General features: G+C 45.5%; 1 protein-coding gene across 2 annotated transcripts; it reads left to right on the forward strand.

Annotated features, from left to right (window-relative positions):
• Positions 1 to 3226: 3226 nt before the first annotated feature.
• Positions 3227 to 23301, forward strand: CHRNA4 (cholinergic receptor nicotinic alpha 4 subunit). 2 transcript variants are annotated; one of them, XM_009562683.2, is made up of 6 exons: positions 3231 to 3826; positions 5024 to 5175; positions 7539 to 7583; positions 7674 to 7783; positions 15958 to 17338; positions 22750 to 23301. In XM_009562683.2, the coding sequence occupies exons 1-6, from the start codon at positions 3766 to 3768 to the stop codon at positions 22873 to 22875; spliced, it is 1875 nt and encodes a 624-aa protein (XP_009560978.1). In that variant the 5' UTR covers positions 3231 to 3765; the 3' UTR covers positions 22876 to 23301. The 2 variants fall into 2 exon arrangements, with proteins under 2 accessions (XP_053937785.1, XP_009560978.1); XM_054081810.1 differs by having other exon boundaries at positions 3227 to 3826; positions 7539 to 7783.
• The last annotated feature ends 379 nt before the right edge of the window (positions 23302 to 23680 follow it).

The raw sequence follows: 23680 nt of genomic DNA on the forward strand, positions 1-23680 counted from the left end.
AGGAGATATTACCATTATTATGTCCCGCTTCTGTAGATTCAAACATGCGGATGACATTTTACAAGATAAACAGAGGCCAAGGGCTTGCCCTGGGGAGCTGGCAGGGCCATGGGAGGCAAGACCATGGAGAGAGAGGGCAAATTCAAAGAAAACATGCAGTCCTAGGGTTCCCTGTTAGTGCCTCTGCCTCCTTCAGCAGTGGAATTTGTTCCATATTGAACCAGAAAGGGCTGAAATGGGAAAAATACATGTCAGAGTGCAGAACACAAGGCAGTGGATTCAAGAGTTAGCAGGTCCTTGCAAAATGCAGGGCTGCATCAGAAGAAATGTGACCAGTAGGTCAAGGGAGGGAATTCTGCCCCTCTACTCTGCTCTTGTGAGACCTCACCATGAGCCCTGCATTCAGTTCTGGAGTGCTCAGCACAGGAAGGACATGGAGCTGTTGGAGAGAGTCCAGAGAAGATCACAGAGATGATCTGAGGGCTGTAGCACCTTCTGTACAAGAACAGGCTGAGAGACTTGGGGTTGTTCAGCCTGGAGGAGAGAAGGCTCCAAGGAGACCTTAGAGCAGCTTCCAGGACTAAAGGGGCTCCAAGAAAGCTGCGGAGGGGCTCTTGATCAGGGAGTGTAGGGATAGGATGAAGTGGAATGGTTTTCAGCTGAAAGAGGGGAGATTGAGATGAGATCTCAGGGAAAAATATATAACTGTTAGGGTAGTGAGGCCTTGGCCCAGGTTGCCCAGACAAGTCGTGGTTGCCCTCTCCCTGGTCAGGTTGGATGGGGCTTTGACAACTGGATCCAGTGAGAGGTGTCCCTGCCCATGGTAGGGAGTTGGAGGTGGATGATCTTTAAAGACCCTTCCAACCCAAACCATTCCATGATTTTATGAAAATCATGGAATTCTTCTAACTGGCCCCAAACTCTTGAACCTGAGCTTGTTATTGGCTCGTCCTTATTCCAAGGACAAGTCTGAGATTTCATTGAAAGCCATGGGGGAAACACTGCTGTAGTGTCTCTTCAGTTCAGTCTGCAATCTTCAATAGCTGGGATGTTTGCATTCAGTTTTTGTGAACATCTGGATTACGCAAATTATCCGCATCTTTTTCAGACAAAGGAAGATAATAATAATGAGGAGGCTTAGAGCCGGTTGCCTAAGAATCAGGCCAGAGTTGCAGCTTTCTCCCACAATAAAATATCATTAAAACCTTTAAATGGCATCTTTTGTCCCAGTCAGAGTCCCTTGCACGTGTACCAGTGGAAGACATTGCCTTCCAAATACACACAGGAACTGATGGAAATTTTGTTATGGTCCAATGATGCAGAAAGAAACTGGCAGTGAGATTTAACAAGGTCACTTCAAGGCACAGGCACCTCTGTAAAATACGCTCATTCCCCACATCACATAAAAACAGGGCCAGGGAGGTGAGGGATAAACCTTTCACTTCTAGGAAATGATGATTTATGATTAATTTCTAGAAGAAGGAAATCCTTTTTTAATCAGAATTATTTATAGGGTTAATCCAAAGGCAGTATTTACTCTCCAGCTCCCTTCCTCGCCAGCACAGAAACCAAGGCAAGGTGAAGATGGATGGACTTTGTCCATGGGATTTGAATTAACTCTGCGCAGGAGGGCCTGTAGTCAAGGATACCTGTGTTATTTATGGCCAAGGTTTTCAAAAGGGAATAGCTGATCTTGGATCCCTTGGGTCTGGTGGCCCAATGCATGACCCGTGCAGAGTATCAGCCTACTTGAAAAATGGCCTTTACAAATCCTATTTCCCACCACGAGCATTTGGGAATTTGCACGATTTGTTGTATCTGGTGCTTGTGGTTGGAACTGGATGGGCTGAAACCAGGATCCCCCCTTTTAATGCTGCTGTGTTTGAACTACACGGTGCTTTATCCAGCAAGGAGCGGAGGAGCAGGCACCCTAAGGGCTGTCCCCCTCCCTCCAGATTTTATATAGCAGTTTAAAGCAATGGGTTTTCCTGGTTGCTGTATGGATATTTGGGAATGTGTGGTTGCAGTGTGTGACTGAGCGATGCTGCTTTTCCCCTTTTGCTACCCTACCTGCACAGGACCTGGCTCTCAGGATGTATCCCACACTTCAGCTTTAAGTTAATTTGATCTCACATCTGCTGTTCATTAAATTAACTCTGGATGGTTCCCTGGAATGAGCGCTACAGATTTTTATAGCACATCACAGGTGCTCAGGTGCAGCATTGAGGGTCAGGACATCCAAAGCAAGGCAGGGAAACCATGCAGGAGTCCAACCACTTGAAAAATTTTGGAAAGGTTTGTCATTTGAAAAGACTGACAACTGTTGAGGAAGAGATGAGACAAGAAAAGATGAGACGAGTTTGGTACTATGGTGGTGTTACTTACAATCTCACTATAGACCTGTTTTCTCTTGTGGCTTTAATCCTCCCCATTTTCAGTCAGCAATCTATTATATTGGAAGATATTTGAGACGGTTTGGGAGTAGGGAAATCATTATACATAAAATATGTAGCTAGTACTATCAGAACAGACTTTGATTAATTTTGCAGCTGGCAAAATTACCCCTGCCTGCAAACGAAATCCATTTGCTATCCATGTGGAAGTAATTGTGTTAATATCAAAGCTAGTTTTAAAATGAAAGAGAGAGGGCTCTACTCTGTGTCTCTCATGTGAGGAATCAGGGATGCGAGATGAAGGGCTACAGTGAGAATTCCTTGCTAACACAAGGAATTATCCTTTCCTCCACAAAAATTCTTTACGACTTCGTTATTTATGGTGCATGTAAGGTGGGCTCAGGTGTAGAGGTACAGACAAGGGACCTCCTGCCTCAGTGTCACCTTTGGGTTGGTCTTGCCTGTGGGCAGAGACTAATATCTCTATTTGTACTACGTGTTGGTACGGCACCGAGCCCTGTTCTCATGGGCAGGTTCGTCAACCCAATAACTGTCGACAGCAAAAATACACGCCCAGGCCAGAAATATCTCTCAAACTAATTACCTTGTTGGTCTACAGGAGTGATTTTGAAATGCACTTGGATGAGATTAAACAGACAGCTTTTGTTAATTAACAACTGTTTGGGTCTCCGGGTGTTATAAAGACCCCAGATGGCCCCTTATCCACCACCTCCCGCTGCAGCTGGGGTCTGGATCTTCCCTTTTATTCCTCATTGGAAAAGTTTTCCTCCCTGCAGCCTTTTCGCTGGAGTGCCCAGATTCTCTCCTCCTCCTCCTAAGCAGGGGGTGGGCAGGTCTAACTCCATTAAATATACAAAGATATTGTGTTCCCTCTCTGCTCGGAGGGTTGGCGTGGGCACCGGTGTCCCCAGCAGCAGCAAAACCTGAGCAAAGGCTGCCCAAAGGGCTGGGGGAAGGGTGAAAGCAGCAGCAGCAGCAGCAGCAGCCACAAACACACTGAGCAGCCAACCCACCCCCTTGGAAAGGGGAGAGGAGGAAGCAGGAGAGCCCAGAGAGGCTGTGCATTTGGTGGCTCTTCACAGGAGCTTTCTGCAACCCTTACTCATCTCTTGCAAGTATTTGTGCCTCGGTGCCTAAAGGGAAGAGCATCTTTCTAGGAAGAAGAACTGCACTCCAGTCAGAAGAGAGAAGAAAAACAAACCAACCACCGGGTCTCATCCCTTCCCAGAGGCAGGTGAGAGGGAGAGAGAAAGGAGTTCAGGGGAATGAAGCTGGAGGATCCGGAGTCTCCGAGAGGAAAAGTTGCCCTGAGGGGAGACTTTGCATACTAGAGCCTGAGCTCTGTTCCACAATGGGATTTCTCGTGTCTAAAGGAAACCTCCTCCTCCTGCTGTGTGCCAGCATCTTCCCCGGTAAGTTTGAGAAAGCTTTCCTCCCCAGGCTCTGCTCTTTAGCTGTTTTCTCCTTTAGCCCTCTTAAAGGCTTGCTGCGAAGAACGGTGCCTATCAGCAAGGAATTCCCCCACTCCTGCATCCTCCTGCCCCATCGCTGCAGGACCCCTGAACCTCCCCCCCGCTTGGCTTTTATTTTCTCCTCCTTGCCTGCTGTGGTGGGGAAAGGGTTAAAGCCGCCGTGGGGAAGGGGACAGGAGGGAGAATCCAGGCAGGGGCTCAGCATCCTGCTTCTTGTCTGGGTTTGTCTTTCCCCGAGTAAAGTGTGTTAATGTGTCTCCAGGCTACGGCTCCGGGTGGGCAGAGCGCAGCCGGCGCTCAGCTAATGCTTCCCTTTGTATAATCCAGGGCAGCTAGAGACTAAGTAGGAGCCATATTCCGTGAAGGATGCCCCTGGCTCCTCTCCCCGCTGGCTGCGGTGGAGGATGCCTCTGCTCACAGCTCCCCTGGAAGAAGGGTGGCTTGAATTTTTAATAACCAACAGCTCCGGTAGCCTACGTGCAGGGTCAGGGCTGCTCCTTGCAGCCTGCAACTTCTAAAGTCATTGCGGAGGGGAGCTGCGCTCTTGTTATCCAATTTGTTCTCCCTCCTGTCCTCTTCCTCACCCATCGTTTTTGTGAAAAGCCAGCTAAGAAGGTGAGTTTGAAGAGCTGGATTTCGGTCTGCCCTTTTTTTTTTTTTCTTTTTTTTTTTTTTGGGATGCATTTGATGCCAATTTCTGTGTGTAAATCTGATCTAAAATGCCTCTCACCCAGGAGGAAGCTCCTTTTTGCCTTGCCCTTCTAATATCCCTCTTTCCTACTTGCAGGTTTCAGTGCTAAAAACTCGCGGTGAAGTGGCCGTTAAAACAGATTAAGGGGAGAATGGCCCATGTATTGGTTTTCAAATGGTTTCGCTGATGCTCCCACTTTCTGCAGAACAATCCTGCTCTGCAATGGAAACCCTAGATTGGGAGTTGACCACGGTGGGGGAAGAGAGTGAGAAATCCATGGCAATGCCTTTGGTAATGGGGAGGCAAGTCACCAGGGTGGCATCACCTTCCCATGTGTCCCTTTTTGCCCATCTCTGAGATTAGCTTGGTCTTCCCACCTTAGAAGGGTCCAGCTCTGCTGGCTCTTGGATCTCCAAGCGTTTCATGCCATCATGCCTTCCCCACAGCCTTCGGCCACGTGGAAACCCGAGCTCACGCGGAGGAACGTCTACTGAAGAAACTCTTCTCCGGTTATAATAAGTGGTCCCGCCCCGTTGCCAACATTTCTGATGTGGTCCTTGTCCGCTTCGGCTTGTCCATTGCCCAGCTCATCGATGTTGTAAGTGCAACAAGTGACCAAGGTTAACCAGGTCAGGGCTAGGGGAGAGGTGGGTTTCACTGGCTCATCCAGGGTCAGCTTGGGAAGACTTTGCTCTCAGCTGAGAAGGGAAGAGCTTTTGCGCTGACAGCTCTGCTGAAATGAGGGACGACTCATGTGAGTAGCTAGCTGGTCATCAAAGTGGATCCTATATTCTTCTTTCACTGTAGGCAAAATCCCGAATTCCTTATCAAAACCCGTGAGACTGATCACAGCAGAGAAGTGGAGCAACTGGTGTAAATGGCAGAGCCCTGGCTAAAGAAAAAAACAAATCGTTTGCAATATGAGCCACTAATATTGCACTAATTTACACAAGCTAATAGGAACAGTGGCTTATGCCTCTCTGGGAGACAGCTTGCCTGAAGAGCTTTCTGCAATTGAAAGTTTTGAGGGTTTTTAGGTTATATTAGCAAGGAAATTGTTTCTGCGTGTTTGCTCAAGTAGAAGTTACATGTGCACAAACCGTGGTTTGCAGTCTGGCCAGAGCGCACTGAAATGGTGTTTAAAGGATTACCCTGTCACAGTGTGGGGAGGTCAGGTGTGACTCTGAAGGTGATCCCTGCAGGGCTGCAGATGTTAAGCACACACAGAGGCTTTCTAGATTGTGCACATCTTCTGTCTCCCAGGACAGTGTGTTTGAGTAGACTTGGCATCTCTTGGGAAGTATCAGCCTCGTTTTCAGAGGCTCTCTGTCGCTTTTACTGTATTCATGTGGCAGAGTAGAAGGGTGATAATGGAAAGTGTAAAGCAACTTAAAGGCATTACTGGTGTGGGACACTCATAACGGATGACTGTCTGTAACATTCTATGTTTTGAAATCAGGGTTTCGAGATGCAGAGGAAACAGAGCCGAGGGTGCGGGAGGTGGGCGATCAAAGACACTAGTTGCTAGAAAGTTGCATCTCCTTGTGTACAAGCCATCAGCTTTCAGCTTCGCAGCACAGAAATGGTCTTCCACTCCTCTCCTCTCTCTTACGTCAGCTTACAGGATCCAGGGCTGTTTGCAGTTGCTAATGTTAAAGTTGTACGGTTCTCATCTGAATAATTGATAAGACTAAAGATGAGACATTAGTGACTGTGGAGGCATGAGAGAGACTTTCCATTATGTAGCTGCTGAGTTGTGGAAGAGAGCGGATCAATACACCTGCTTCGTAGTGCTATTCCCTATTTACTCGGGAGGAATTAATCTTAAAATCAAGTTGGTGGTTAGAAATGCAACCAGCAGGCAATTCTGTGCCAGGGCTGGTGGGTTCAGCTGGACGAGAGCTCTCGTCCCTTCCTGCCCCAGTCTGTGTGGTTGGGCCCTGGTGACACCCCTGCCACCACGGCAACACTTCAGCTGCCTCTCCCCCTCCCGACAGAGATGCTGTTTTGTTGCAAACCCCATTGCAATTGTTAGACCCAATGTTCAGCTCCCAACGACAAGAAGTCTGAAAGAGAAATCAAAGCCGTATTCAAACCCCAGCTCCTGCTGATAAAAGCTGGCGGTGGGGGAGCAAAAATCAATGTGGGACTTAACATCCCTGCATGTCCTTACCTCACCCTGGTGTGCTGAGGGACTTCTGAGCCCAGAAAAAAGCGGTAAGGGATCAAACATATATCTAGGAGGAGCCACTGAGAAACACGTTCGGACACCTAAGCCGTGTCTCTGCAGGACCTTGTGTCCTGCACTCACCTTGGGAAAAGAGGCTGGGAAGTGCAACACCATCTTTGGTTCAAAATCCCCCCCCTGTCCTCTGGGTTCATTGTGCCTGGGAGAAGTAAGCGGTGCAGGCGGAGGAGACAGTCAGTCGTTAGTGCCTTGCAAACTCCCTACGAGATAAACCCGTGGGACTAGAGCCATGCTTTGCTTAGGTCAGGAGGATGGCAGAGCCCTCAGGCTTAGTGATGGGTAGGAGTTTCCACCAAGGGACTGCAACCAGCCAGGAAGGAAAATTCCAGTAAAGGGTAGCATCTGCAAGGCTGGGGTCCCCTGTGGGGGAGACTCTGCTGGAGACCCTCGAATGCTTGAGTTAGAAAGTGGTGGAGAAACAGATACTCAAGGACTGGTCCAGCCCAGGGTATGGCAGCAGAATCCCACTAAATTGAAGTCCGTCTGCTCACAAGATTGCTTAGGTGCAGGCTCAGCTGTTTAGTGGTAGCAGGCAGCTGTGCCTTGTCCCATGTTAAATGACGGAAACATCTGCTTGTTGTTTCCAAGATGGAATTTATTTATTGCAGAGGTGATTTATAATTACAGAAACAAAGTGTAGTTAAAAGAAATTTAATGAGTTCCTTGGACCGCTTCCCTTGCTTCTGTAACTAATACCTGATTTTGTATTTCAGGATGAGAAAAATCAAATGATGACAACGAATGTCTGGGTGAAGCAGGTGAGTTCACCAAAACGTGTTTTTCCTTGTTCCTTTTTAGTTTTTCAATCTGAGCTCTCCCAGCTTTGTAACGGCCTCATTTTTTGGCAGGAGTGGCATGACTACAAGCTACGCTGGGACCCCCAAGAGTATGAAAATGTCACATCCATCCGAATCCCCTCAGAGCTGATCTGGAGGCCAGACATTGTCCTCTACAACAAGTGAGTCTGAACACTGTGACCAGGGGCCAAACCCATCCTTGAAGATTTTCCCTGCCCATGGTGATAAGGTGCTTCTTGTAATTGTTCCTCCTTATTTTGGTTGAATTCTGTGTAGATTCTCATAATATTGGTCCCTGAAATGACATGAGTAACGTTCATCACATGGTTTTCATTTTCCTAATGATAGTTGCTCTGGACAGTGAGCTTTGTTGGAGAACACTAGGTATTGTTTTCTCTTCTGTTGGAAACACAATTAAGCTGGAGTTGAGCTTTCAGTCCTCTTGAGTTTCATTTCACCAAGCCAATTACCAAAGATGGGCTTAAATAAGGAAAATAGGCTGAAACATCGGACTTCTGTGTCTACAAATTGCAGGTCAGCCCAATAACATTCTAGAATTCTTCTTAAATAGATACTTGTTCCTAATCCCAAATGCTTGAAATCTGTCTCTTGTATGGACACTTTCTAGGGAGCAGGTGGGGTTTTTCTTGCTTTCCCTTGGAGCCTGTTGATATTCTTAGAAACGCTGTCCAAAAGTCAACGCTGTTTTCTCCTCGGCTTATCATACCAGAGCTCTCCAGCCTCCTAAGATGTAGGGTATTCCAGCCTCCCTCTCCAGCACAAGCTTCAGAAAAAGCACTTGCTGCAGGTATCAAACAAAAACATCTTTGCATGTGTCTAACACTCAGAGAAAATGCTCACAACAGAAGCCAGGCTCATTTTTAATGAGTAGTTCTAGTTCATTATGATTTTGCTTTTGTTTTGTTTAAAAAAAAAATGGCCGAGGGAGGAATCTGTCCAGGGGATTGTGAGCCCGGGAGACCATGGAAATTATCTTTCCCATTTGCTTGTCTCTGATCCTCAGCATTGTGGAGTGATTGCAAACCTCTTGGAAATTGCTACACCCTCACACAGCACCTTTCAGAGATTAGCCCGATGGCAATGACTAATTCGTAAGCACTTGGACCTTCCTATCCTACAGGGACACACTGTGAGTGTGAATATTATACAAGTGCCTCACATTGCAGCCAAGAAAGGTGTTCACAATTTCCATTGGAAGAAGAAAATGAATGCCCTTGTCATTGTTTAATTAGTGACAATGGTAAGGATAATTTTTTTGGAGCTGGCCACAGCAGCTATTCCAGAACATCCTCCTTATCCTCTTCTGGGGTGCGAGTCTTTCCGCCTTGCCCACCTTAGGGGTCCTGACTCAGTCTGTTTTGCCGGGAGGCGTGGCAAATAGAAGGTCTAACTTATAGGCGACCTTCTACTACTCAATGAGATCTAGTGCCCCACCTACCTAAATCCAAGCTATGTCTCTCTCTTTATCCATACTAACTATTAATGATCATGCATTCTTCTCTTGGTTGTCATGAGTCTATCTTGCATTTTTAATAGGTTACTTTATCCATGAATTAAACATAGATATAGGCGCCAACAATTAGCCAGTCAGTAATGGTTTTCCATTAATTCTTTATCTCTTTATTGCTCTGTTTGCCCATGCTCTTTCATACAGTATTGTGTAGATTGTTTTCTGCCCGGAGAGATACTTCTCTCTTCTACCTAACTTATTAAACACATCTGAAGCCGCAGTCTGTATCTTGGTTGCACTGCTCTAACAATCAGGTTTCACTATTTCAAGGGCTGCAGGGCAAATGCGGTGCATGCAAGGCAAAACCTGTAGCGTGGTGGGACACCAAGATGAGGGATTTTTGCATGGTAGCTCATCAACCGCATGACCAGACAGGGTTTCTCTTTGCAGGCATCTCTGCTAGAAATGTTTCAGAAAGAAAGGTTTTGCAAAGACAGTGACCGGGCATGGGTGATGCTGGCAAAGATTCCCCTCTCATGTTTTACCTATATATAGAGTTTAGGTTGAATTCAAAGTAACGTACATGCACAGAATTCTGTGTCCGTAAGAGCAAGAGGTTGTGTGCAGAGAACTTGGTGGAAGAGAGGGAGCAGCCACACTGTCCTTTTGCACTGTTGAGGCCTTTTAATGTGGGTTATTTATTGCTTATCACATGCTCTGCTAGAAGTATGGCATTTCTGTTTGCAATGGTATCCTTTGGAAAAGAGACCTTCTGGACAGGGGATTATACAAATGCCTCTTCTGGTTTCATCTTGGGGTATATATAGAAATGGTGAAATTTAAATTGATTTGAGATTTACATCTTTAAAGAAAACTAACTCCTTGTTCTGAGGTTATTCTAAGTATCTAAGCTCATTATTGTCAAAAACTTCCATTTATCCACTCTAGAGGCCCAAATTAAATCAGTAAACTCGGCCGGTTTGGCCTAGAGAGTACATGTAGATGTCAACATTCATAAGGAATCTAAAACCAAATTAATATCCTACAGGGAAATTAATATGCTGTTGAATTTTCAGGCTTGATGAGATAAGTTCCAAGACTCTGTAAACAGTTTCTACTAGATGTGAGAAAGCACATGCGTAACAGAGTAAAATGAGTTAATAGTGAGCGATAAAGCCTCTTCTTCTCTGCCAAGAGGGCCAGCTGTTCCTTATCTGAGGCTGTAAAAGCTCTTCAGACACCACCAAATCATTTATAAATGAATTATCTAATCCTCTGCATTGGCTTGTTTTCCCCTTCATGAATTGAATTTAAGCACGTTTTAGTTTTCCTTTGTATATTTAAAGTAAAAAAGAATAATTATTTTTGTCTAATCAGGGAATAAGTTCTTGGCACTGGATTTAGATTTCCCCCCCCCACTTCTCCACCACTACATGGAGCCATTTGGACTCCATGGAACACGGAAACTCCAGAGGAGAAAACCTTTGAGCAGGGAATTTGAACTAGATCATCTCCAGAGGCCCCTTCCAACCTGTGAATTTGGAGTTACCATTTTGGTAGCACAAAATGATCGTTAAATAAAATGCTCTCTGATTTGCCTTTGGAGACTATTTTAATCTGAACATTACAGAAGCATCTCTTTAATGCCCGCCTAAAGAGTGCAGGGTACATTCTTTAAAGGGGTCTTGAAACCCCAGTTTGTCTTGGTTACTGCTGTTCAATGAAAAATGCTCTAAATGAGGACATTCGAGCTATATCCATTTATGTTTATAGCTAATTTTCAGGCTTTTAAAGCTCTGTTTGGATTTAAATTGTATCATCAGAAATTAAAATAAATATGTGCCTCATTTACATGCATTCTGAAAACATTTAATTTTGTGAGATGATGTATCTCCCAACTTCAGGGAAAATAGAAACTGGCAAAACAAAAAAGCCCACATTCTCCATCGGCGGAGCTTTTTAATGAAATGCTGTGGATGGCTGCCAGTAAAACAATGCCATTCTTGAACCCTTATAAACTTAGAAGTTGTTGGAAGATCAGCCTTTATTCTCAGAATGGGGAATCAGAGGCTACAAAACACAGCAACACGATTACCATTGGCAAAGGGATAACTGTCTTCTCTCTATTGGTATGCACTGTTGTAGTTGACATGAAAATATAAGAGCTCCGGTACTTTATTAGTGAGGGATTTTTAGAGCTGTTGGGTCAAAGTAATCAGGAGAGCCTGACTATCTTAATTGTCAAGTGCTCATGGGGATGTTTACGTTGTGCTCACTCCTTCTTCCAAATGGCTTTTTATGGCAGCCTTCAGAACGCAGTGGTCTGGGCTGGACGAGATGAAAATGTGCTACCACGATAGAGGGATGACTGCAGACTTTCTCCATCCTGCTATATCAGATCTCCCACCTTCCTGTCTAAGGAAACACTCATGTCAGTGCACAACTTGGCCAGGAATGTTTTTTCCCCTCTACAAAGCTTCCACAAGGAAACAGGGTTTCCCCAGCCTCTTTCCTTTGCAGTCAGTTGTCTCGCCTTCATTCCTTGGAGGAGACAGGGGAAAGGCTTTAAAAATACCATCAACAGCCAGACGACCTTGTTTGCTCCCTCTGTCATGTCAGGAGGAGCAGAATGAAAGCCTCACTCAGCACGGAAGCATCTCTCTAGGCTCACCTCACACCGGCAGGGTGCCAGCAAGTGTAGCTTTCAATCCAGAAAGCATATGCTTGAAGGTCCAGTGTGGGTGGTAAGCTTGAGGAGGGAAGTAAAAATATATGTGTGCACAAAAGGCTAAAACAACTTTGAACACTACCTTTGCGTGATGTAGCTGGCTTGGGTACAGTCTACATACAACAGCATGGCTAATTTACCCTGCTTACAAATTGCTTAAGTATCTCTACATGGAACTGCAATGAGGAGTTCAAACATGCCCAGTAAAGTCAGAAATTACTTCAGAGCTCTGTTTGGTTGGTGAGGGAGAAGGAGGAGGATCGTGGTGTTTTATGGCTCCTCAGAGTCCTTAGCTGACTCAAATGCAAGAAGCTATCCTGCTGCTGGTTTCACTCCTGCCACAGCACTGCAGGTAAAATCCAGCTTGGAAGGCAGTGCCTGTGTTACTTGTAAACGTGCGTGGGCCAAAGGCGACTCAGGATGAGGCTGGTTTGTTAGGCAAGCAATTAAAAAATATCTTTCCCATCAAAGCAGCAGGTCATTTGTGGAAATAATTGACTCAGGAGATCTGCAGCATCACACTGGTTGTAGCTACGCTCACAGGAGAGAGGCGTGTGGCTGGTCACGCAGAGGCTGCAAAACTGCCAGACAAGACACTTCTGGGAATGAAACACAACCATGTGAATTATTATTGCTCCTGGATGGATTTTTACCAGGTTTCCTGTCCTTTTCCAACAGTTTTCGAAAGGAAAAACAGGCACCTGTGCTGTTTATCCAGCACCTTACACATTGCTCTACCTAAGAATGGAATCACTACTGGATGCTTGTTATCCATTTGCTGTAATATGAGTCCAATTACAAACATATTGTTCCATTAATGAACGATTTAATCATGCCTCAGAGATCTCATTAAATGCAGAATTGGATTCCAAATTCCTCTTGAGATTTAGAAAGAAAACCACCAAGAACTGCAAACACGGACTGTTGCTTGTTCTTGTTTCAGTCTGGCTTTAGAGTGCAGGCAAAGCCCAGGAGAAAAGATGTTTTTCACCCAAAGCAGGTGGTCCTGGTGTGTAAATTAGATTTAAGAAAGAAGAGGTATGAAAGGAGTTGCACAGGATAAGGGTGTTGCTTGGTTTTGTTTGCATCGCAGTGAAACACAATGGCGGTTTTGCCTTGACCCCTTTGGAGCAGCAGTCTGGGTTTGTACATATTTTTAGCTTCCCTGTCAAAAAAAGAAAGACATTTTAAAGGTTTAGAAAAAGTCTCATTCAGAAGTCAAAGAGCTCTAGGTCCTTTAGGGTTCTTTTGGGTTTTTTTTTTTGTCAAAATCTGCCATGAAGAGCAAAGGCTTTCAATATAGAAACAAAGAAGAATCATAGAATGGTGTGGGTTGGAAGAGACCTCAAAGCCCATCCAGTCCCACCCCCTGCCATAGGAAGGGACACCTCCCACTGGATCAGGGGCTCCAAGCCCCATCCAACCTGGCCTGGAACCCCTCCAGGGATGGGGCAGCCACCACTGCTCTGGGCAGCCTGGGCCAGGGCCTCCCCACCCTCACAGGAAAACATTTCTTCCTAAGATCTCATCTCAATCTCCCCTCTTTCAGCTGAAAACCATTCCACCTCATACTGATCAAGAGCCCCTCCCCAGCTTTCCTGGAGCCCCTTTCAGCACTGGAAGCTGCTCTAAGGTCTCCCCACAGCCTTCTCTTCTCCAGGCTGAACAACCCTAACTTCCTCATGTGGGAGGTTGTCCAGCTCTTGGATCGTATTCATGACCCTCCTCTGGACCAGTTCTTCTGCACAAACAATAATTCTGAGTTTATCTTTCCATGTATGCAGTCAACCTGGCAAACTGCCTCAAAAGGCAAAGATCTGGGCTGAAATCTTGGGAGCTGGGAGCAGTTGCCAGCTCTGCTCAGATAACATCAGTCAAGACAGTTCACTGAGGTTCAGATCCTTCGTGTTTCCCAAAGTGAACAACACTACACCAGTCTCACTGGAAGCCAGTGTGGTCATGGACTGACAGTGATGCTTCACGGGGCAAGAGGAAACATCAGTCTCTTTTTTTTCCTCCTGTTGCATATGAATTATGGTTGCTGTCCTAAAGAAATACACTTAGGGAAGTTCCTCTGCCTTCAGTGGTTTAAGGAACCCCTCTGGATTGTCCCCATAGTGTTTATGCTGATAGTGGTGAGGAAGAGGAGAGTTGTGATCCCTGTGTACCCTGTCGCTGTATGGCTGCTGTCACAGCATATCTGAGCATTGAGGCAGCAGAGTGGGGCCAAGAGACTTTGCCGACTGCAGGGAAAGTGTCTGCAGGCTGGATCAACTCCAGGCAGGAGAGCTTTCTATCTGTATCAGCCTGAATAATTAATCTCAAGTTTTTAGCAGAAGCTCTCTCTGCCCTGCTCAGCTTCCCCATTGTTTAGCAGTGTTGATGTTTGCCATTCAGCGTCACACAACAGACTTCTTCCTCCATATCCTGAGCTCTGCAGTGGCTTGAGGCGGGTGTTTAAGATGATCCCTAATTCCCCGCCTCCTTCTTGGATGGTCTTTTCTCTACACCTGTGGCTAGACTTGAGAACATCGCTCTACAAACAGATTCCACTTGTTTTTTGCAGTTGGGATTTCAACCTTTCAGACATTTGCTCTGGATGAAAAAAACAAATGCAGTTCTACCTAAAGCTCACCCACATTTTAAGGCTGCTTGAACCAGGGTGTTTGATGCAGGATGTGACTGTCCAAGGATACTAAAATCCTCTCTCTGCAAACAGAGATCAAGGGAGAGAAAAGTTGGAAGTTTCAGCCAACCACTGCACAAAGGGGCTGTGGGTGTAGGGGTTTGGCTCGCTTTCAGGTCATTCAAACGCCTAGTCTTCATCATGATGATTATTTGAACAAAGAGATATGTTGCTTGTGCAGCTCTGCATGCATCAGGTTTGCCTCTTTGTTTAAGCTGGCTGCAGATCCTGCACACGCTGCCTGGAAGAAGGACGTTGCTGTAGAGAAGGTATCTGTGGACTTGGCCCCAAACATGGAATTTAAATGTCACAGTCTACATATCTCATCACTGAGAGCAGGGGAGGAACAGGACATGTCCATGCAGGACATTAATTACCTGCTGTGCTAATTGACTGTATTAATGAGCTAATTTATTTCTGGGGTCTCCATGCAGCAGAACAAGGAGCAGATTCAGGTTAATGTGCAGCAGCAGAGTTGTGGGTGCAAGGAGGGAGTGGAACGGTGGCTGGTGATGCAGGTACAGGACAGGGCTGTCTCCAAGTTCGGTGATCCCTTTCCCAGAGTTAATCAGTCTCCCTCCTTTCTCCAATGCTATTACAGCTCAGGGATGGCATTCCCTGGTGGTTTTTCTCCACAGCTCCCCAGTACACTTACCTCTCCTGTTGCCTTTTTTGATCTCCTTCACTTGCGTCCAAGTCCCCATGATGAGCTGGAAGCAACTGGTGTCATGGATGCACGGCACAATGTTGCGGGAAGTCAGTGCACTTCTCCCACACCACCCAGCTGAGAAAAGGAGATCTGAAGCCAAAAAAATACAATGTTTTATTTTTTCACTGTCTGGAAAATGTCTTTCTGCTCTAAAACCTTGGGTTGTTATCTATTTGTCTTATACCATCACACAGACCCCAGCTAAGAGTCCTTGTAGGAAGACACCTTAAGAGGTAGCTCTCCTCCTGGCTGGGGAATCAAGAGATTAATTTTCATTATTCCTATTAACAGGATGTTCTCACTGTTTTCCATGTAAGAGGCTGAATGGTTGCCCAACAGTGTTTCATTTATAGCAGCTGTCACAATTAATTCTGCAGAGCCCGCAGCCACAGCACCTGATAGGGGCTCCTCCCACCTCTCTAAAGCAAACTCAACCCTTGACAAGGCGTTTATGGGACACCTTCAAGGAAAACTTGTATGCATTCACCTCAAGGACCCAACTTTCAGAAGGTGAGGGCTCACATCCGCATGCAAATCCAGTGCTGGTATGAGCCAACAGAGTTAAAAAAGGGCTGGATAGATTGGATGGAGCCAGTGTTTGCACATGGTGTGCATCTTGCATCTCCCAAGTGCCCCAAGTGACTTTTTGGAAGCCAGATACTCTATGTTCCATTTCTTTAACAGAGTTGAGAAGTCCCAGAGAAACCTTAGTCTTTTTTTTCCTCTTCCATCTCTTTTCAGTGCCGACGGTGACTTTGCAGTCACCCACCTGACCAAGGCCCACCTCTTCTATGATGGGAGAATTAAATGGATGCCACCTGCTATCTATAAAAGCTCCTGCAGCATCGATGTTACCTTCTTCCCCTTTGACCAGCAAAACTGCACAATGAAGTTTGGCTCATGGACGTATGACAAAGCCAAAATAGACTTGGTGAGCATGCACAGTCATGTGGACCAGCTGGACTACTGGGAGAGTGGGGAATGGGTCATCATCAACGCTGTGGGCAACTACAACAGCAAGAAATATGAATGCTGCACAGAGATCTACCCTGATATAACTTATTCCTTCATTATCCGGAGGCTGCCACTGTTCTACACAATCAATCTGATCATCCCCTGCCTGCTCATCTCCTGCCTGACTGTTCTGGTCTTCTACCTGCCCTCCGAGTGTGGGGAGAAGATAACCTTGTGCATCTCTGTGCTGCTGTCCCTCACTGTATTTCTGCTGCTCATCACAGAGATCATCCCATCTACCTCCTTGGTCATCCCCCTGATTGGAGAGTATCTTCTCTTCACCATGATATTTGTTACCTTGTCTATCATCATCACTGTCTTTGTGCTCAACGTGCACCATCGTTCCCCACGTACACACACGATGCCTGACTGGGTGAGGAGGATCTTTCTTGACATTGTTCCACGCCTCCTCTTCATGAAACGTCCCTCCACAGTCAAAGACAATTGCAAGAAGCTCATTGAATCCATGCACAAAATAACCAATACGCCAAGGCTTTGGTCTGAGACTGACCTGGAGCCCAACTTCACTACCTCATCTTCCCCCAGCCCCCAGAGTAATGAGCCATCACCCACATCTTCCTTCTGTGCCCACCTTGAGGAGCCAGTCAAGCCTCAGCCTATCTGCAAATCCCCTTCTGAGCAGTACTCAGTCCTGCACCCAGAGCCTGTACAGGTGACCTGTTCCTCTCCACAACCCTCATGCCACCCCCTGAGTGACACCCAGACCACCTCTATCTCAAAAGGCCGATCAATAAGTGTTCAGCAGATGTACAGCCCCCATAAGGCAGAGGAAGGGAGTATCCGTTGTAGGTCCCGGAGCATCCAGTATTGCTACCTGCAAGAGGACTCGTCCCAGACCAATGGCCAATCCACTGGCTCTCCAGCATCCCAGCGGTGCCAGCTAAATGAAGAGCAGCCACAATACAAACCTCCTCAGTGCAAGTGTAAATGCAAAAAAAGCGAGGCAGCTGGCAAACCAGTTCAAGGAAGCAAGAGTCACAGCGCCAAAGAGCAACATCTCCTGTTGATGTCCCCAGCTATGAAGCTGGCAGTGGAAGGGGTGCACTACATCGCAGACCACCTGCGAGCAGAAGATGCGGATTTCTCAGTAAGTATGCTCACTTACTTTGCTCTCCTTGGGTATTTGAAAAATATCTGTTGAGGAAGCCCCACCAGACCTGGGGGCTGTACAGAGAAAACGCTTGCTGATGTAGGTTCAGCCATCCTTGGCATCATGGCTTTTGAACACATCGGCACAGCTGGAGAGTTTTCCTTGGGCTCGTGGCAGGCAGATGAACCAAACGGCCTGATGAACCAAAGGCAGATGAAGCTGCTCTAGAACAGCTTTGATTCTCCAGCAGAAAACAGAAGTAAGTTGTTAGGTAGGAAGGAAACAGCTAAGGTTGTGAAAGAGACCCAAAAAAGCAGTCATCTGGTGGGAGCATAGCAGACTTATTAATTATAGAGAAGCCTCTGACAGACGGGGAATTCACACTCTCTGTTTTCTATTAAGCTTTGACTCTGGCTACTGAGCCTGGGAAGGCAAATTCCCCAAGCAGGTTGTGGATGTGGGAAGCTCATCGTAGCGTGGGCACATCGCAGGGTATGTTTAGCTCTACGTGATGCGATTCCTCATTAGTGGACTTCCTCAAGAGCAGGCAGCTCTCTGGGGGAAGGTGGGTGGACGAACAAATGTCACACTTTCTCTGAAGGGGTAAATATGGCTACAAATAGAGAAGGAAAGTAGAAGCTGGAAGAATTCCTTTTAATAGAGATGGTGATGAGTGTATGAATGCCACATCCTCTCACACCTCTTGTAGCTCCTCCTCTGCAACGTTATGGATATGGTGTGCTGGCTAATCATGGCCATAACAAAGGATTCCAAAAGGTAACTTGAAGTTAGGACTCTTGCTAAAGAAAAGTCTTATCTAGCTTCTCCTAGAGGGATCCATCAGCAAAAAGTACTATTTCAGCTGTCCTTACAGGTTGGTTATCTCAAGCTTTAGAGTGAGTGCAAGCCGTAGTGCTTTTATGCAAGGCTTCCTGGGTACGTAGAGTATCTTTATATTTGCATTTTTCACAGCACTGAGCACTTAACAGCAGCAACAAAAGATTAAATGCTGCTGTCCATTTATATACTCCATAGTACCGTAGTCTGAGAGGTCTCTGTTCTTTAATGTATTTCACTTCACAACATCCCTTTGAGGAAGTAACTGTTTATTACTCATGTTGAGGAGTGACAGCCAAAATACAGAGATGAGGCGACCTGTTCAAGGTCACAGAACAAATCTGTGGCAGAGATGGGCTGTGAATCCCTGTTTTCATTACTTGACAGCCCAGCACTCTTTTGCAGGGCTGAAGCATTTCACAGGCACAGTAGGACTGCAGGAATTAAACTTTGCTCTCTCCTCCCTGCAATAATCACAAGTAAACCCATGGAAGTGAGTTGATTTTAACTCATTTGTTTCCCTGTGGTGTAAATGAAAGATTATTGCACCAACAACACTTCCCATTTCAACTGATTCTCTTTCTGCTGAGCTTGTTGATATCAAGATCTGAATCAATAAATAACTTGGGTTCTTTCCTCTTAATCCATGATTACAACTTCTTTTAAAATGAAAACAGTCTTCAGAAGCCACAAATTGTCTTTTTATACCTTCCACTACTCTTCCTTTTTGAAACAAAGTGGTTATGCTGAGGAGAAAGCTATTTACAGGACTAGACATCAAACGCAGAAGAAAAGGAACAGTTTTGAGGGCTCCGAGCAGACCTCCCGCCAGCCCAGGCTGCAAAGACACCAGGAAAACACCCAGCAATGAGCAGATAAGGGTCACCCCCAGGACCACTGATGCATTGGGGCCCCAGGAAGAGCCTGCAAACCTGCCCAAAGTTTTCTGCTCTTTCACAGCAGTTGTGGTTGGCACAGGAAGCAGGAGTTGGCTTTTCAGATTTGGGGGAGTGATTGCTGAGCCTGGCCTGAGCCCATAGTGTTTTCTGACTCCAAGTAAAGCCCAGTAGAAAACACATTTTTTCTGGAGGTGGAAATGGCAAGGAAGGAAATATCATCTTCTGGAACTGAAATTTACTGTAAGGAGCAGAACCGATCTAATAAAATGAGAATTTATTGGGGGAAAAAAAGCAGTACTTGGAAATTTGCTTTCATCCTAAAATCAAATTGTGGCATTTCTTCATGGAAGCCTTCAACAAATCTTTCAGCAGGCACCTCTGCTGCAGCCACAGCCCCTGAGACACAGCTTGCTGTCTGCTGGGTAATATTTTCAGAGACATGCACCTTCCCAGAATGAGAACAGTGCTGCTTTTGAAATTTCTCTCTTCTAAAGCACCATTGCCACAGGGGCAGTTCTTCTAAATTAAAAGTAAATAGCTCATTTAATTAAGTGCTTCAGCGAAAAGAAATTGGGAAATGCAAGAGGCAGTTGTTTGTTACAAAAAGATATCTGCAAACAATGCCAGCGCAAAGGTACAGTGGGGAAAATGCAAGACTGAATCGTCACTGCACACGATAGAAATGCCTTTAGAAATTAATTACAGCCTGAGAATCAAAACAAGTTGCATATCACACGTGAGCCAAAAGAATCAGCCACCAACAGCCCTGAAAAGCCTTAACTATGTGCATCTCTGGCCGACTCTAATAAGTAGTTTGAAGACAGCTTAAATATAAAATGGGAGAGAATAGAACCGAGGGGGAGGGAACATGGGATAATCTCACCGGTTTATTTTTAACAAAGTAGAAAATAATCACTCATGAGAGCTCTAATCTGCACTGCAGGCTCTGGGTCCTGGGGATCAGAGGTCACCAAAGCACCTCAGCTCTCCGCTCAGATCCTGGGACAGGATGCCCTGCTCCCTGCAAGGAGCTGGACCAGGGAAGAGCTGCAAATTCCCTTACCTTTCAGGAATTTCGGGTGGGGAAACCAGGTGGTACCTGTCTTTGATCCTTTCCTGTAAATAGTTTTGAGCGAGCTTCTAAAAACGAATCAAAATAGAGCTCAGGAGCTGAGGTGGCAGATGTTGGCAGCTGCAGAGATGTCAGAGAGGCCTCTGTGGATCATGCTCCATGTCAGGTGCTGGAAGTCAGGGAAAAGCTACAGCACTGCCAGGAAACAAAATAAAACAAAAATCCAGATAATTTTATTTTCATTCTGCTGGGGTTTTTTTTGTCATTATCTCTCCATAATTTCCAATTTCACCCTTCCGTGCTCTCGGTCTGAACCTGGGTATTGATTTTACAAACATCTGATGCACTCCCAGCCATCATTTGCAAGATGGGCTGAGTACTCAGGCATAGACTATTGCATTTGAAAGCAAAGTTCTGTTGAACTTCTCAAGTTATTCCTCTTACCCGGTTTCCCCCTTCTTTTCTGAAAAAGAAACTAATCTAATACATTTCTTCTCTCTGCGTGATCTAGTAGTCACTTTTACTAGCATGGATACTCAAAAAAGAGCTTATTTTGCCAGGACAGGGCAATATTTACTCAATCCAACTTTCCAGTTGGACGTCGGATGGTAACTTTCAGATTTTCTTTCCACATCGGTCAAATAATGAAGCACTAATCCCATGAACACAACCACCCAGAGCCTGCTTAGCTGCTCTTCTCACCTGGAATTATAAGCAGGAGACTCACTCCAGCTCTTGTCAAGTGATGAGTAGACTGGAAAATGTACAGCAAAGGAGAGTTATCCACTGAGATCTTATCTTGGGATGAGGGAATTCTTTTTCAAGGGTCACCGTTTCTTTTACTCTCCCTCATCCATCTCTAGATGAATGAGCTAAGAGCTACAGAATCATAAACCAACATGGTTTCATAGAATCGTACAATCACTAGGTTGGAAAAGACCTCTGAGATCATCAAGTCCAACTGTTTCCTCCAAGAAGATAACAAGCTTTAGGATGAAGTTGTTTACCTCAGTCTACTGAATAATAAAGACCTGCTTAACTTGGTGCTGTTTTTAAAGGGAATAAGATTCAGGATCAGTTTGTGAAAGGTTTAACATGCCAAAATGAGGTAAATGCACACACCTTAGCTGTGAGGAATTATTGTCTTAGCTCAATGTTGGTCACAGAAACCAGGATTGTAAATGCTCTCGCTCTGACCCATCCTGACTTCTCTGTACCACCCACAAGGTATGAGATAAAATTTAGTGGTGCAGCTGATTAAAGAGATGACTCAAGGTGAGTTTTCACACACTACATTGCACTCACTGCATTGTGCCAAGAGCTTGTTTGCTTGGTGTTTGACAGATCATAATAGGACTTGAAGTTGCCACTGTACCTGTGAAAAGAGCATCTGCTGCTAATGGCTATTGGTAATTGGACTGCTTCCCTTACCGTTAATTTTCAGTATAATCATAGAAAAAAAAAAAATCAAGCCAGGGCTCATACAAACCATCTTTTATCTCACACCTACTGTTCTGGGCTACTCTCTTGTTATTATCTGTTTAAAATGAATGTAAAGCCTTCTACTATTGTGTTCTATTATTAATGCACTGGGTGTTTCACACTGCTACAGCCCCGTGTATGTGGCAGCTTCAGGCACTGTTTGCTTACAGTTTCAGACTGGTGGGTGCAGTAAAGCAGCCCCAGTCAAGATCAGCCTTGGCTTTGCTGCCTTCTCCTCCTCACACCACTCTCCTAACATTCTGCACTGAAGAAGTTTGAGCTCGCTCCCACTGAGATGTTTTCCCTTAAGAGCGAGGCAGCGTGCCAAATTCCATCCCTCGGGTCTATTAATCACCAAGCGGGATATTGTAGGAAATTATAATGGGTACAGCCATATCAAATAAAACTTTACCATCTGATCAGTCCTCTTCCTGGCAAGAAATTAATAACAGCAATGTAATAAAAGAGATTTTCATATGTATGTGGTTTCTTTCTTAATGAAATAGCCATTTACAATTCTTGCCTGATGGTATTAATAAGTACTAGTCCTCTCCAGAGAGGAATTGCTGGAAAATCCTCCTGCAGCAAGACAAAAGTGGAGTAAAGCAGAGTGAGGACCTCCAGTTCTCTCATTTGCTGGTTCATTTTCACTGTTTACTCACCCAAAGCTCTAAATCCCTTCACAGAAAGAGTTTGGCTTCGTTAATCTGCAAGCAAATCTATTTACGAGCATGGGGAAATGAGTAATTTCTTTACCCCCTCCCTGCCCAGTTTGAATTGCAGCCTCGTTTACACACCCAGTTACAGCTGTTGCTCATGAAAACAAGATAGTGAGTGTGCAGAGGAGCTAAATTATGGCATATGTCATCCCTGGAGAGCTGTGAATAGAGTTTGCAATTGCACATGCACACTCACACAATCTGGGAATCTGTCTCCCACATCAATGACAGGTAGAATAAACATTTGCCATCGTATGGGCCCACCCATACGATGACATTCTCCTTCTAGCTCTGGGCTTAAATTAAAAAGTCCTGCTTTGGAATAAACTATTAATAGTCTTAAGTAGTTTTCATCTCAAACACTCATTAATAATTGGCCTTTCCTTGCTGTGTTCCCAGGTGAAGGAAGACTGGAAGTACGTTGCAATGGTCATCGACAGGATCTTCCTCTGGATGTTCGTCATTGTGTGCTTGCTAGGCACTGTTGGTCTCTTCCTCCCACCATGGCTGGCAGGAATGATCTAAATGTAGCTCCAGAAAGAAGAAAGTATATCCCACTCTGTGGATTTTAGTTTACCTGGAAGGAGAGGAGCAGAGAGATGGAGGCAGTTCTTTCGATAACTTACCGGGTATCCGTGCATGAGTTGCTCCAGCGATTTCTGAGGATACTTTCTGAGGTTACATCATTTTGCCAAGCCATCTTCATCTCCTCCATCTAATTTAGGGGAAAAGTTCTTATTAAAGTCTGTACATAGCATGGTGGCATTCATTGGCATTTACTTGGCAATGTAAGAACACGAGCTTGTTCCCTAAAGCAGCACATAAAGAGGCTTCGCATCTACAAACCAGCTCCTGGCAAATTAGCTCCAGTCATCTTCAGAGGTCTCGGTGTGCCCTGCCTTAGTAATTTTACCCTGTCAAGCTGAAGTGGTTCAGGACTGCGTATCCCTGTATGAGTCATTTTATAAATAAAGTTCCAGATTTGGGATACCTGTGTAGGATGTGGTTTGTGGTTTGGGAAAGCAGGACAGACTAGAAAGGCTGAATGAACTCCTCAAGGCAGCTCAGCCCCTTTGGGACCAACGGTGATCATTAGCTCGCCAAAACCCAACATTTATGGTCTTTGTATTAACAGGTTTAATGGCTCTAAATCGGAAGGGGGAAGATTTAGATTAGACATTAGGAAGAAATTCTTCACGTTGAGGGTGGGGAGGCCCTGGCCCAGGTTGCCCAGAGAGAAGTTGTGGCTGCCCCATCCCTGGAGGTGTTCAAGGCCAGGCTGGATGGGGCTTGGAGCCCCTGATCCAGTGGGAGGTGTGGAGTGCGACTG

The sequence above is a fragment of the Cuculus canorus genome, chromosome 16, assembly GCF_017976375.1.
Source record: "Cuculus canorus isolate bCucCan1 chromosome 16, bCucCan1.pri, whole genome shotgun sequence".
NCBI classification, from domain to species: Eukaryota; Metazoa; Chordata; class Aves; order Cuculiformes; family Cuculidae; genus Cuculus; species Cuculus canorus.